This window comes from Aplidium turbinatum, chromosome 7 (genome assembly GCF_918807975.1).
Source record: "Aplidium turbinatum chromosome 7, kaAplTurb1.1, whole genome shotgun sequence".
In the NCBI taxonomy this organism is placed as follows: Eukaryota; Metazoa; Chordata; class Ascidiacea; order Aplousobranchia; family Polyclinidae; genus Aplidium; species Aplidium turbinatum.
Window position 1 is genome coordinate 10,382,878 of NC_137478.1, and position 16,372 is coordinate 10,399,249.

A 16,372-nucleotide genomic window follows, 5' to 3' on the forward strand; every position below is an offset into this window, starting at 1 on the left:
CGGCGGTACGCACTGCATTGTTGTTGCTACGGCAACTGCCACAGTTGGCAATTCCTGGTGAGAGAAAGCCACGTTTGATCTTTTCTCCAAATTTGCGTCGGCAATTTGATCTTTTCTCCGAATGGTCTCACTTTCGTTACGTCACAATCAAACTTCAGTTCCCGGTCAGCGTAAGGGAATGTGAATATGACATCATAATGAACATGACAATAAAATAACCGACACAAACTAAAGACGTACTAAAAACAATCGCTTTTACAAATGCGGCAAATCCGAAGACGCCACTTTAAAGATAACAGGTCCCGAGTCACGCGCTTTTTAGGTCGCAAAGGAAAAAGAAGTTTGTTTAGTTTAGCAGCGCTCATAAGATCGCAAGATGCAAGAAAGAAAACATCCAACCTATTAAAGCTTAATTGCTGCAGCGACGCTAAACGCAGTCTTTGCGAGAAAGACTAACCACACTTTTCGAAATTAGCGTCGGCAATTGCCGAGGTGATTGTAAGGACAACAAGATTACAAGAAAAAACTAGTTTTCTTAGACTACACCAGACTAGAATGTTGATTCAATCTTACTATTGCTGGATGTTTTATTTGGGTTACTTCCTACTTCGCCGGCACTTAGACATGTGCCCAGCTGGGAGAATCTTTTATAAAAATATCACCCTATAATTCAGGCCTCGAAACTGAAGGCGGCCATCGCTGCGATTAACCTACAAAAACCGACATTTTGTCCGCTGGGTCTCGCCCTTCCGTCGGCCGCATTTGTCCGCCATGAAGTTCCGAGAAAATTTTACACAAGCGGCCTTGTAAATTAAAGTAGTAGTACTTTGCCACTTATAATCACAAAGGACTAGAAAAGAGTTAAAGCACTCGATAAATCACAATACACCCTGTATATGCTTGAATTGTTAACCTTATTGAGTGATCAAGCAGCTGATGTCTCACGATAAGCTGGATGCAAGTGACACCACAATACACCTTATTAATGCGATAAATTCAGTCTTCGAAATTAGCGTCGGCAAATGGCGCATTAGCGTCGGCAATAAAAATGCCGAGGCCACACGAGCGCTTGTAACGTTAGGGTTAAACATTCCTCCCAGTCGTTATGGCACAGCATAGATTTGTTTCCTAGTCAACACCCTGATGGATCTTTATGAAAAAGAAAGAGGCCTGTGGAGTGGTAACAAAGCCCGAAAGCCGCAAAACGTGGACGCTTCATTGCGAACGGCAAAGATGGTATAGATTTACAGCCAAGCGATGAGCCTCTTGATGTGTCTGATTCCAGTGATGACGCGACAACCTCGTGCTCCGATACAGCATCTGATGATTCCGATTCTGACAGCTAGTTCTTTATCAAACAGACTTTGTGTTGTTCGCAGTATCCCAATTGTGCCGAAATTATGTTAGTGTATACGTAAATCGAGGCAATCTTCTCGCACGGAGCTATTAATTTGTTACCTGTACCTGGTTGAGCAATTGACGTTATTTTATGATAATTCAACGTTGCTAGATGTCGAATTAATGTAAAACAAACGTAACTTTCTTATTGAGCATTGTTGTTACGCAATATAACCGAGCGGAAAAATTAAATCGATTTGTGCTGACTCGAACGTTGAATCAACCCAAAATTAACTTACTTTCCCCTCCCGGTGAGTTTTTTAACGTGAATTACCGTAACAGCGTGCGTATCGCGTTGCTCGCTTTATCACTACTTTTGGTATTATTACATCACAACAAATCAAACAATGCGTTCGAAATAGACTACTCTAGTATATTTTTCGCTTCTCGTTTTACATGTTTTAGTATTATACAATCTTTTCCTAATAAATATTCACAGTAATTGCCGAGGCAATTTCAACTTTTGCCGTTTGGCCTCGGCAACGTTTTTGCCGAAGTAAAAATATGCTCATTTCGAAGACTGAACCATTGCGAATTTGCAAACATACACATTAAATGAAATCTGTTTGAAAACTCTCGCCCACCCAGAATTCCTCTCTTCTAAGAAAAAATTCGACGCCTATGATAATATCAATACCAGCCTGAAGCACCCCAGCTTTGCAAATAATAAGAAGTTTCTCAACAAGTGGACAAGACTACAAAATAATTAAGTTAAAGTATATATAGCCTATACAGTATACAATGTGCATAAAAGATATAAAGCAAGTAACACTAACTGGTTCAATTGGATTTAATTGTTCATGGTATATATATAGTTATAGTATTCAAATTTGGCATTCTGAATTTGCACATACCTTTCTTACTTGCGTAAAAACTTAGGAAAGGATAGGGAGTATAAGGTTGGGCGTTTTGCATCATTTTTTTATCCAAGTCACCTTTGGTCCTTTTCCACAGAACATATATTAAAATAATGATAATTATTAAACCAACAACCCCAAATAAAATTCCAAGAATTAATCCAACAGCATTGTCCTGACTTGAAGCACTTGTTTGTCCAGTATATTGAGCCCAAAATGCATTCTAGAAAATAGACACAATAAAACAACAACAGATTTTCATTAGGATTTATTACATAGAAATTGTCGAAGTTATTCTAAAAGTTTTAGTTTTTACCGTTAAAAGGTTTTCATTGTATACAACCTAATTGATTTAAAATATTTTGCAAACTACAAGGGATTTGTTTTTGTAAACAAACCTTGAAATGTTTGAACAATTAAATGAAAATTCGTCATGTCAGTTCAGTTGAATTGTTTTTATTTGTGACCATCATATCAAAAACAATACACGTCAACATAGCAAAGACATTGTGAAGAAAGGCGTTCTTCCCGGCTATCAGCACAAGGCTGATTACTCACTAGCACAGCGAGCAGCAATAACGCTTCGCTAACCAGAACGGTGTAGCTTCCACGCTAGCCATTAAGGGGGTAATGTGCTCAAATATTTTTAAAAAAATATTTTTTTTTCAATTTTCTGTTTTTGTTGGTTTTGGATAGGTTAAGTCTTCTTCTATAAAATGAACCCATAAAACTTGGAATATGTGGCCTATAAGACATTGAAATTCAATTTTTACAAAGGCCACTCTTACTTTGACAACCGAATTATTGTGTTTGGTTAGCATTTTGTTGCTAACTTTGCATGTTGTTTTATCGTTATTTGTCCCCTTTCAAAAAGAATAAAGTTTAATAAAATTTCCCATAATGCACTGAATGTGTTTATACAGAAAAGCTGACTGTGCATGTTCACTTGTTATGTATTTCCAGTCGTATATACTTCACATAGTTTCTCAAAAGTGTTAACCTTTTGGCTATTTTGAATTGTAAACTTTGGAGGCCAATATCTCCAATTAGTGTTTTGGTGCATGTGGCCCCACGGGAACAAGCATAACTTCATGACCAAACATCACATTGGTGTGAAATTGGGAATATATATTAAGAACAACTATATCTACAAAATCATGAGAGCGTTTTTTATATTATTTATGCAAAATGGAGATATTGATAAAAATAATTTGATTGGCTGTTGCTAAGTTGCCATGGCAATTAAAATTAAATACAAAAACATAGTTTTGTGCCCAATTAACATTAGAACATGTTATGAATCCATACTCATTCATCACAAATCCTCAAATTAAGGTTTAATAAACAAAACACACGATATAGCTGAACATAAACATAGCGGTTAACATCAACATAATAAGGTAGCAGGTATTAACTTAAATAAAGAGATTATACACTACAGCTTACAAACTAAAGATTACATGCAACTGAAATGTCTTCACTACTAAACAATCTGCTGTATGAAGCAAGCTACGCTTCTAGAACACTGAACACAAGTAAAATGTCGTGGCAGGTATTTGATTGTTTAAACGGGCAATTACCTACGTCATAGTACCGCAAGGAGAAGCAATAGAAATGATTAGGCACGAGGCAAAATACGAATGGTTAGTTGTAATCTACAACATTCTCCCCTGCCAAGAAATCGAGTTCAAATGGGTATTTGTATCATTCATACATCAAGCGATCAGGAGGGCGCCTTATGCGGGAAGAACGCCTCAGCATTGGATCTTCTCTTGTGTTAGGCTCTTCATTGACTTCAGAATGATGATCAACTTCGGTGTTTGGTTCAGCACCTTTCACGTTGCTGTGATGCATTTTATCAACGGGTGAATCGCTTGCAACGGTTTCATCATTGTACGATTGATCATTAATGAAAACAGAAGTGTCAGAATCAGTTGCGCTATTTTCGAAAGCATTTCTTTCTCCCACAGGAGCAACATCACGCAATGATACAGTAGTCTGGCGACCATTCGGTAATCTCACAAAAGCATACGTTGGAGTAGCATGAATTAATTCTACTTCATCTACAGCAGGTTCATATTTGCTCGTGCGAACGTGGCGCTTCAATAGAACAGGACCAGGAGTACTGAGCCAAGTGGGACTTGATGATCCCAACTTGGAACGCCGACTAAACTTCATAAAGCGTTCGTGGGGAGATACATTGATCGCAGTACAGAGCAGTGAACGTACGGAATGTAATACGTCAGGCAAAACACTTTCCCATTTTGAAATGGGCAAATTGCGTGTTCTTAATGCAAGTTGCACTGCGGTCCAAATAATATTATTATATTTTTCACATTGACCATTACATCGAGGGTTGTATATTGAAGTTTTGCTGAGAGCTATTCCTTTGCTGTGCGCAAATGATATAAATTCGTTTGACATAAATGCAGGCCCTCTGTCAGAATGACAAAATTTAATAAAATCTGTCAGAATGACAAAATTTAATAAACAGACACAGAATGGATCTTAAAGACTTAAGACCAAAACTGTTTACTGCCGATCCTCACAGTAGCGAAGCCAGGAAGCTTTGGTCGCACTGGTATAGGTCATTTACCTATTATATTCAGAAGTACGAAGGTATTTCGGATGCAGATAAACTCGGTCTTCTTGTCAATCATCTTGATAGTGCAGCTTATGAGGTCATTTCAGAAGCTGGCACATATGAAGCTGCAATTACTCAACTTCAAAGTGCATATGACAAAGCTCCTCATCGAATTTATGCGCGTTATTTGCTTAAATCTTGCAAGCAAGAGGTCAACCAGACACTTGATGAATATTATCAAAAGCTCAAGCGCTTGAGTACTGACTGCAATTTCGAAGCTGTGTCCGCCGTTCAGCACAGAGAGGAATCTATTCTCGATGCCTTTATCGGCGGATTGACATCACAAGAAATTAAGCAACGTTTATTGGAAGAACCAAACCTTGTTTTACAAGCTGCTTTCGAGAAAGCTCGGTCGTTGGAAGATGCTCAAAAAAACGCTGGACGAATAGTTGCAGAACCCTCAGCACTGCATTCGCATCAAGTTGCTGTTATATCCGAACCTAAAGATGATCTTGAAAGAAAGCAAGATACTGTTGCAGCTACCGTTTCAGTAAGATGTCCATATTGTGGAAATAAACGGCATTCTCGACAATTTTGCCCAGCTAAGGAAGTTGAGTGCTATCGTTGTGCTAAGAAAGGACATTTCTCCAAAATGTGTCGATCACCTAAACCTTCTATGAATAAAAGTCATTGTTCTTCAACCTCTTTGATGCACATAACCCCTCAAAAGACTTCAAAACCTATTGATACGAAAGTTATCATTCCTGTCACGATTAACGGTATTTCGGCCAATGCTTTAATGGACACAGGATCGTCGTTATCGCACATAAGCAAGTTGTTTAGTCAACAATTGCAACTAAACCTTAAAGAGACTGATCAGCGGATTGGTTTAGCAGTAAAAGGATGCAGCTCTAAAGGTGTAGGCATATGTAAAGTTGACGTGAACCTTGGTGGTCAACTATACCAAAAAGTGGATGTAATGGTGCTGGAAAATTTGCTAACTGATGTCATACTCGGTCAAGACTTTATGGAACAGCATAAAAGAGTCAGCATTTACTTCGGAGGTTCGAAGCCCACGTTACACCTCGGATTGTTGCAAGCTGTAAAGACGTCAACTCCTGTCAATCTATTCCAGCATCTAACGGAGGATTTCCATCCAGTGGCAACCAAAGAACGGCGTTATTCAATGCAAGATAAAGAGTTCATAGGATCAGAAGTAAAACGACTGCTGAAGGAAGGACTCATCGAGCCAAGTAATTCTCCATGGCGTGCGCAGCCTCTTGTGGTTACCCAAGATAACCATAAAAAGCGAATGGTCATTGACTATAGCCAGACTATAAATAAATTCACTAGAATTGATGCTTATCCGCTGCCACGGATGCAGGACGTGGTGCAAAATGTTGAAAAGTTTAATGTGTATTCGACAATCGATATGACAAGTGCATACCATCAAGTAGAACTACCCAAATGCGACAGGATATTTACTGCGTTTCAAGCTGACGGTTCACTTTGGCAGTGGAAAAGAATACCATTTGGGCTGACAAATGCAGTGCCATGTTTCCAGCGAATTGTGGACGATATTATCAAGTCTAATGATTGCAAAGGTACGTTCGCTTATCTTGATGATATTACAATCGGTGGTAAAACGCAGCAAGAACATGATGAAAATTTGTCGAAGTTTTTGCAAGTAGCTAAAGAGTGTAATTTGACATTTAATGAGTCGAAATGTGAATATTCGACTGACTGCATACAGTTGTTAGGTTATCAAATTTCTAAAGGTTGTTTAAAACCAGATCCTGACCGAGTGAAAACTCTTTTAGAGCTCCCTTCTCCAACAAATAACAAAGAGCAGCAGCGTGTTATCGGACTTTTCGCATATTATGCCAAATGGGTGTCTCATTATTCTGACAAAATTAAACCGTTAATAGAAAACAGCGACTTTCCTTTAAATGGTGATAGTTTAAAAGCGTTTGAAGAGCTTAAATCAGAATTGGCCACTGTGACACTTGGAGTAATCGATGAAGAAGCCATGTTTGTAGTCGAAACTGATGCTTCAGATGTTGCCTTGTCAGCAACCTTAAATCAACGAGATAGACCAGTTGCATTTTTTTCCTGATCGTTGACAAAAACCGAAAAGCATCACTCTTCGATAGAAAAAGAGGCCGCTGCTATTGTTGAAGCAGTGCGGAAATGGAGCCATTTGCTGGCCGCGCGGCGTTTCAAACTTGTAACTGATCAGCGATCAATCGCGTTTATGTATGATTGCAAAAGTCATAGTAAGTTGAAAAACAGTAAAATTTTGAGATGGCGTGTTGAACTTTCACAATATCAGTATGACATAGTTTATCGACCAGGAAAACTTAACGTGGCACCTGATACCTTATCAAGAGCGTATTGTGCAAGTTTGTCTAGCAATTATTTGTACGAGATTCATGCGAGTCTTTGCCACCCTGGGGTAACAAGAATGCACCATTATATCAAAACAAAGAATCTACCTTATTCGCTCGGCGAGATACGTAAAATGATCTCAGATTGTAATGTTTGTGCTGAAATTAAACCTCGTTTCCACAAGCCGATTCAAACTCCGCTAATAAAAGCTACTCAAGCTATGGAACGCCTAAATATTGATTTCAAAGGCCCATTGCCTTCAGCCACAAGAAACAAATATATATTAACTGTAATCGACGAGTATTCGAGGTTTCCATTTGCGTTTCCTTGTGCAAATATGAATGCCGGAACTGTTATTTCATGTTTATCGCAATTGTTTTCTTTGTTCGGCCTTTGCTCATATATTCATTCTATTTGCAATCAAGCTATATCGTGTGTTTTGTTTATTAAATTGTTATGAATCCATACTCATTCATCACAAATCCTCAAATTAAGGTTTAATAAACAAAACACACGATATAGCTGAACATAAACATAGCGGTTAACATCAACATAATAAGGTAGCAGGTATTAACTTAAATAAAGAGATTATACACTACAGCTTACAAACTAAAGATTACATGCAACTGAAATGTCTTCACTACTAAACAATCTGCTGTATGAAGCAAGCTACGCTTCTAGAACACTGAACACAAGTAAAATGTCGTGGCAGGTATTTGATTGTTTAAACGGGCAATTACCTACGTCATAGTACCGCAAGGAGAAGCAATAGAAATGATTAGGCACGAGGCAAAATACGAATGGTTAGTTGTAATCTACAACAGAACATATTCTGCAAGTTTGATGCATTTTGCTTAATTGTTTTTTGAGTTATGCTTGTTATTGTTTTTTGTTACTATGGCCCCCCCGTTGGTTACCATGGCAACCAAATGATTATGAACGATATTTTTCAAATGTACTTACCTTGTGTTATAATAATATGCATAGCAAACGAATGTCCATTTTGTTATAGTCTCAAAATTATGCCATTGAAATATGTCAAAATTAAGGCACATTACCCCCTTAAGACCTCCAATTAAACGTTTAAGTTATTTTGGCAGCCGATTGTAGCATCGAATAGACAGCGATAGACACGTGTTTCGCTCATGAGGCTGGGCTCATCAGTATCGCACCGTATTCTTGCCCCTTGATAAATAACTTAAACGTTTAATTGGAGGTCTTAATGGCTAGCGTGAAAGCTACACCGTTCTGGTTAGCGAAGCGTTACTGCTGCTCGCTGTGCTAGTGAGTAATCAGCATTGTGCTGATAGCCGGGAAGAACGCCTTTCTTCACATTGACCCACCCCATGCACATGCTGGTTTTGTTGGCTCTTTCTTCCCACAAAGATAAGAGTTAAACTGACTGGTAAAGCGGCGGTCGATTACTCAAGTGGCAAGAATACGGTGCGATACTGATGAGCCCAGCCTCATGGGCGAAACACGTGTCTATCGCTGTCTATTCGAAGCTACAATCGGCTGCCAAAATAACTTAAACGTTTAATTGGAGGTCTTAATGGCTAGCGTGGAAGCTACACCGTTCTGGTTAGCGAAGCGTTACTGCTGCTCGCTGTGCTAGTGAGTAATCAGCCTTGTGCTGATAGCCGGGAAGAACGCCTTTCTTCACATTGACCCACCCCAGGCACATGCTGGTTTTGTTGGCTCTTTCTTCCCACAAAGATAAGAGTTAAACTGACTGGTAAAGCGGCGGTCGATTACTCAAGTGGCAAGAATACGGTGCGATACTGATGAGCCCAGCCTCATGGGCGAAACACGTGTCTATCGCTGTCTATTCGATGCTACAATCGGCTGCCAAAATAACTTAAATAGCAAAGACATTTAAGATATTATGAAGTGAGCATTTTGTTGCTCCGGTTTTCTTTGGTAAAGTTATGAATATGGAACGTACCATATCACTAGGGTCTTTCCGGTGTCATAAATATGATTTAAGATCTCAGTGGTTAGGTCTAATCCCCACTCATCTAAAGCTTCAAGAATTTCAACTATAAAAGAAACGATATTGTGGAATAAAATACAAAATTCTCTACTGTAAATAAACAGAAGGCGTCGTTGGATTTAGAATTTTGTAATAGTTGAGGATTCTAATATATTCTAAGTTTGCATGCAGAAGGCGACGCAGGATACATGTCAATTTTATCTGAGCAAACATTACCGTAATAGTTCAAAAATAAATTTAATTCGCTTTTTAGTCTTAAGATCTCAATGGTTAGGTCTAAACCCCACTCATCTAAAGCTTCGACTATTTTTTTCTGCACGATTTCAACATTTAGCGACGTTAAAACGATGTAAAAGCGGCAATGATAATTAGGCTATGGTACCCACGAATTTTCATTTAATTGTTCAAATATTTTATTTCTATTTTTTTTCTGCACAATTTAAACGTTTAGCGACGTTGAAACGATGTAAAAGCGGCAATGATAATTAGGCTATGGTACCGACGAATTTTCATTTAATTGTTCAAACATTTTATTTCTATTTTTTTCTGCACGATTTGAACGTTTAGCGACGTTGAAACGATGTAAAAGCGGAAATGATAATTAGACTACGGTACCGACGAATTTTCATTTAATTGTTCAAACATTTTATATCTATTTTTTATGCACGATTTGAACGTTTAGCGACGTTGAAACGATGTAAAAGCGGCAATGATAATTAGGCTACGGTACCGACAAATTTTCATTTAATTGTTCAAACATTTTATTTCTATTTTTTTTCAGCACGATTTGAACGTTTAGCGATGTTGAAACGATGTAAAAGCGGCAATGATAATTAGGCTACGGTACCAGATAATTTTCAAAAAAAATTCAAAAAATCTCCGAATAGGGAACTCTCCGAAAAAGGCTGTCTCCGAATAAGGAACTCTCCGAATCTGACTCACCGAAACGGGCCATTCCGTATAATCACAAAGGATTAAAAAGTAGTCAAAGCACCTGATGAATCACAATACACACTGTCTATGATTGAATTGTTAATATTATTGATTGACCAAGCAGATGATGTCTGACGATAAGCAGGATGCAAGTGACATCACAATACACTTTATTGATGCTTGTCGAAGTTCCGATTGCCACCATGTGCTTGTGATTGGCCGCTGAACAGCTTGCTTCGGTCAGACACGTTTGGCCGCCGGAAAATTTGTTTCGAGGCTTGTTAATGCTGTGCATGATTGGTTGTAGTTTGGTATTTACAATCTTAATGCGATAACATGAAACTATTCGGTAGGCATATGCAATTATAGAGATTACACTAAAATGTGCAAAAGACTAGGCATACTCACCAAACTATCAACATCAGTTTCAAATACTTCTCTTGCTTCTTCCCAAACGCATATCTCTTGTATACATTCTCGGTCAAGATTTCCCTGCTGGGTTTCTTCAAAGTGATGCCAAGAATTCTTTAACAATTTTCGAGACAAAAAAACATTTGCTTCATCTTTAGTCACAGAGATGCCATCAATGTACGGCATATTTTATATTTTGGTAGATGTAGGCTATCCAATGAAAATTACAGTATAAGCTTTGAGGTTAGCATTTTCACTAAACTTTCTCAACAAATTATGATTATTCCAGCAGTTTGATGCAAATTCATTAGTATCAAGTAATCCAGGTCATATATTATACATGTGCTACAACATAAAAACTGTATATATGTATATATCTTAACTTGCTTACAGCAAAATGGGCTAATAAATTGACTTCATAGAATATGCTAATTTTTTGCATAAGATTACATAAGAAGTCTGCTTTTCCCAGTTCAACTTCAATTTTAATAACTGATGGCAAAAGGTGTGATCATGAAATTGTGAGACAAATAGAAATGGCTATATTTACACTATATAGTGTAACTATAGCCTCAATAGTGTTGGCAGATAAGGAATTCTGCCCTAATTTCAGAAACGTTTACAGCTGTTGAGAACAAAAACCTTGTATTTTGGAAATTTTTTTTAGTCCTGGGCAAAGTTCAAAACCCTAACCTTAACCCTTCCTAACTTTAATCCTAACTCTGCAACACCTGATTGTAACCACGGCAACAAATGTTTAAAAATAGTCATTTCCAATAGAAATAGCAAAAAGTAATAAGTAGATTTGGAATTAAATTAAACAAGTGTGGATTTAGTTGACAAATGGTTCGCCATGCTCCATTCTAAGAACAATTCTAAGAACAAGAACAACGCATTTCAGGATTGTTATCTCTTCAGCAGCAGCTAGTGGATGGAATAATTCATCATTAAGATTGGAATCGATTTGAACCCACTACTCTAAATTGCCCATACCTAGTCTAACACCAGTCCTGATTCTGAAAATAAATTTTTGGTGTATTCGTGCCATCACACTCAATGTTGATACGGAAAGACAAGTCAATTGTTTACTGTGGAGGCCTTTTATCAGACAGAAACAAGCTGCTGAGCTTTCCCACTGCCGATTTAAAATGTCGCTTCATTAAATGCAACTCTTCATTCCTTGTAAAATTGAAGTTGTGAAACAGTTTGCACATACGGTATCAAGCAGGCACTTGTCATCTTCCTCTAGCAGCAGACACTCTGTGCTTCTGCCAGCGATGTTCAGATCTACCTTTTACAAGATGCTGGTCCAATCTTGATCCTGTCCTGATCCGGTCTTGGAAATTTGAAAGATCCTTTTGTGATCCTGCCAATTTTCAATAATTTTGTAAATATCTGCTTCCTGGCAACCAACCCTATTACACAGTCCTTAATCCTTTGAAAAAATTAATTCTAAATGCATGTCAATGTGATTTAGAATCCATACCAATGTCATTTTGCAATCGCGTGCACACAGCAGGCCGCTAAGCTCCCGGCAGCCATCACAATAATGGCCACCAAGAAGTCATGGAATGGCCTCTGGAACTACTGCGATACTACCGCAAACTACTACACTTCCTTGTACCGGTATAGTGTTAGAGCTTGCCTCAGATGCATGGGATAAAAATTTGTCAATTGATCCTTTGAACTGGGGCAATGATTCAGCTTTTTTCTTTGCGTTTTTGGGTACCAGACATGTAGTTGTAAGGTCGTCTGGTATACATACTTATTAAAGAATACCATCCATTCACACTTAAAAGAATGTATAGTTTCTACCATAAATTCAATCACAAAACAGTAATAGCTAAGTGCAAGTAAATAGGTGTAAGGGAAGCATATTTTTTGGGGGTGCGAAAGAATTCTTGCCCAAAAATAATAATCAACTGTGCCTAAACAAAAGTACACATGTAAGAAAAAGCAATAATATAGCCAGGGCTGCGATTTTTTCTTTCTTGTCGAACGACCAAAAATTCTGCGCTTGTTTGTCAAATAGAGGTATGACGTCACAAGAGTCAGATTATAAGCGTTTGGTCGCGAATTCTGAACATTTGGTCGGAAACTAGGCTATTTTCTGGATGTAAAAAACTTGCGTAATAAGTAGGCTTTATTGTGTTCTTTTATGGCAGTGGCTATTTGACCGGCGCCGGTCTTTGAATCTGAAACACTATTTGACCGGTCATGACGTCACTATCATAGGCACTTCTTTCTTTTTCTCTTTCAAAGCAAAAGACCAGAAGAGTGCCTATATAAGGTCTGAATTCGACAATTATGTTCAACTGATTAGGTGGCGTGTAGGATACGTGTCTGGTTGGTGTTCCAGAGGGAATGAGTTCGATACTACGCAGAAGCGTTTTTTTTAATTTTTAACTAAATTTTGACCCGACTCAATCGTTAGGCTGCTGCATTTTGTGGTCAAATTTTAATTTCAGAAGCCTACAGCCCGATTTTTTATGTCTTTTCAACTATGAGTAATAAAGTCAGAGTTGTTTAATTTTCTTTAATTTGAGAATTTCTCTGGATAGGTTTCCGTTTGTCATAAGAGAATGTGACCGTGTTTGCTGAACAACGCAAAAATGTAATGCGTCGTTTGGCAAACACGATCACATCCTCTTATGACGAACGGAAAATTACTCAGAAAAATTCTCAAATTCCAGAAAATTAAAAACTCTAAGTCTAACTTGGGTTTTGTGGCCATGCTAACTACTGATAGTATATAGCCTCCTCCTCCCTGAAAGCCAGTGTGGATTTCGCCAGGGCCCAGGGGCGGATCCAGGTATTAACGTTAGGGGGGGCGATGTCATTGACATTCAGGAAAGCGATCAGCCAGGCACAAACAACGACGGGGTCTCCCCTAGAAAATTTAGGTTGAATTTGGTGCGTTCTTTTCTGAGAGCATTTCGAACACAAAATATGAGAAATTCTATAACTTAAAAAACCCTTAACAATGCTGTTGTTTACAAAAGGGAGGGATGAAAAGCTGATGTGCTCTTGCCATGTCAAGTTGAAGCCTGAACAACCTAGCCGCATTTATAGTTGAGACTGAAGGTTTCACTCTTGATTGTTTCACAGCAATTTAAAAATTGACCGCGGAAAGATAGTAACAGGTAGCCTAATTCCGTCTTCGCAATGTCACAGTATATTATTGATACAGACATTGAGGTTGTTATAGACCTACTGCATAACTTCGAGGTTTTATTCCTCTGACAAGTTTTAAATTGTTATAAAAAGCAATGAGGAAAGGTTATGCATGCATTCAACATAATGAGCAACAAAAGAGGGGCCAGGTCAAAACACTGGGTCATGCTCCACCCCCATAGAATCGCCACTATAGGCTATGTATCAATTGTAAATTTTTATTTTGGACCAGCGAAACACTACAATTTGTACAAAACAAGTGAAGTTTTTCCAAACACAACTATAGAATGGCATTTAAACATAGTGAAATGACAACCAAGGGATATAATCTTCCTAACGTGTCATGCACGGTCGCTGCTCCAAACAAAGAAAGAAACTAACAATAACAGACACAACTATTTCTGTGGACTTCACAAATAAAACGAAAATAAAAAGGCTGCTTTGCCGGTAGGCTACGAGTAATATTATTACTAACAGGTGTCGTAACTTTGACTAGGCCTACAACACAAAGTCAAGTTTGCGGTTTCTATTGTTAGAGTCTGTGTCAATTAAAATGTCCCGATGCTGGTATAGTAAGACCAATCCATTCAGTCTTTCCTCGCCGATGTTGTTCCTCAGCCAGGTTTTCAACGACCGAAGAGATGAAAAGCTTCTTTCGGCTGATGCTACGCTGACTGGCAAGGTTAATAGCATTTTTAGAAGAGACTGAGAGTGTAGGCTACAATTGTGTACACATCTTCATCACACTGCTGTAAAGCTTCTTCCACAGTCATCGGTAAGACTGCAGCAGTCGCCGAAACAGTTAGGTTTGCCACTTCTCCTTCCATAGTTGGATCTCTGAACACAGAGCAGATTCCACACTATGATGTATCAAGCCGTTGTAGGCATTGTAAATGACTTTTGTCAATGCTATCGGGTCGATACTTGAGCAATTTCGTGGTAGCAATGATGTTAGGTGACAAGATACTAAAGTCTCAGCTGGAAATTTTGTTTCCAAGTCAAGTATGAAGGATTCCAACATTGGAATATAGATCGACCTTTTGTAGTATTGCTCTGGTAACGAAGATGGAACATTTGTTCTGTGAACTTGTCGTTGATTAATTCGAGGGAAGGTAACGGTAATGTCCAAATTTGACAAAACTTGGGATGCTTTTTGAAATAAACTACAGTATTCATCATCACAATTTTCACGCCGGGCTTTGAGAATGCTTTCTAAATCTCTGACAAGTGTTGTAGCTGCAGATAAATCCAGACTCTTCTTCTGAAACAACTGCTAAGTGGTAGACACAACATAAACACAGATATATGACAAAAGAGTGTAATGATGAACAGTGCCAGCAAAAAGTTTAGAAACTTTTTAAATTTTAGTAATTTCGTTCGGTAATTAGACTCTGTGAGGAAGTAATAGCCTTATAGGCTACTATGTTATTATTATAACGTACCTTATAGCCTAACCTAATCTTTGAACATGGCGAAAGACTTATTCAGCATTGCTTTCGATATGTTATTTTCCAAATCGTGTACATATAAATGAAGAATAAAGCTACTTTCTTAGGTTTTACGGGGGGCGATCGCCCCAATCGCCCCCCCTGGATCCGCCCCTGCCAGGGCCGAGGAACTGTGATGATCTTTGCGGCCAGACAGCTTCAAGAAAAGTGCATGGAGCAACACCAAGACCTTTACACTGTCTTTGTCGATTTGACAAAAGCTTTTGATACAGTGAGCAGGGAAGGGTTGTGGAAGATCATGCACAAATACGGATGCCCAAACACATACATCTCTATTGTAAGACAATTTCATGATGGAATGATGGCCTACGTTGCTGATGACAATGAATTCTCTGAAGCCTTCCCAGTTACAAACTGCGTTAAACAGGGCTGTGTCCTGGCATCTACCTTATTTAGCATGATGTTTTCAGCAATGCTAACAGATGCTTTCAAAGATGAAGACTGCAATGGTATTCCAATTCGCTATCGTTGTGACGGAAAACTTTTTAACCTGAGACGCTTCAGTTCAGTTGTTTTTTTATTTCTGACCATCATATCAAAACAATACACATCAACATAGCAAAGGTCAAGAAAAAGGTAGAAGCGACAAAACGCGAACGTTAAAACGTGCTTGTGATCGAAGTAAGTTATTGAGTTGAAAAAAATTTGGCACGGTCGCAACACCTTCAGAAAAATTTAAGATATAAGGGGAAAATAAAAAAAATAAAAAATGTTACAAAACAAATAAACATATATTATATAGGCTATAACTTTATTAGCCTACATAACTTTAGCTGATATATTGAAGATTTGTATGGACAGTTGCTATGAAGATCGGCCATGGTGCGTTATCAAAAGTGCTGATGGTCGTAAGGGGAACACGTCTTGATGCGTTTAGCTCATAGCAAAGAGCAAGGCAGGCAAAGAAAACCCCACAAAGAAATCCTACCACGGGCAAAGCCATTTCAAGCGCAACGCACCAGGCCTTGCACGACTCACAAAATAGATAGGCTATAACTTGACGACATGAAACAATGACAAAAAAACAAACTAGCAAAAAACAACATCATCATCTTGCGGAAATTCAATTATACCCAGGGAAGTTATGTCTTAAAGATATCAAGCGTGCTTTGATAAAAGTTGCGTT

The 16,372-nt window shown here is 38.3% G+C and overlaps 1 protein-coding gene across 1 annotated transcript in view; it reads right to left on the minus strand.

Annotated features, from left to right (window-relative positions):
- The window catches only part of LOC145774184 (hepatocyte growth factor receptor-like), a 32,466-nt gene extending 21,577 nt beyond the window's left edge, over positions 1–10,889 (minus strand). Inside the window, exons 1-2 of the mRNA XM_082585355.1 lie at positions 10,562–10,889; positions 2,253–2,478 (exon numbers count right to left, since the gene is read on the minus strand). Of these exons, the coding sequence (XP_082441481.1) occupies positions 2,253–2,478; positions 10,562–10,750 (415 nt within the window). The 5' untranslated portion in view covers positions 10,751–10,889. The remainder of the gene's footprint in view (positions 1–2,252; positions 2,479–10,561) is intronic.
- Positions 10,890–16,372: the final 5,483 nt, after the last annotated feature.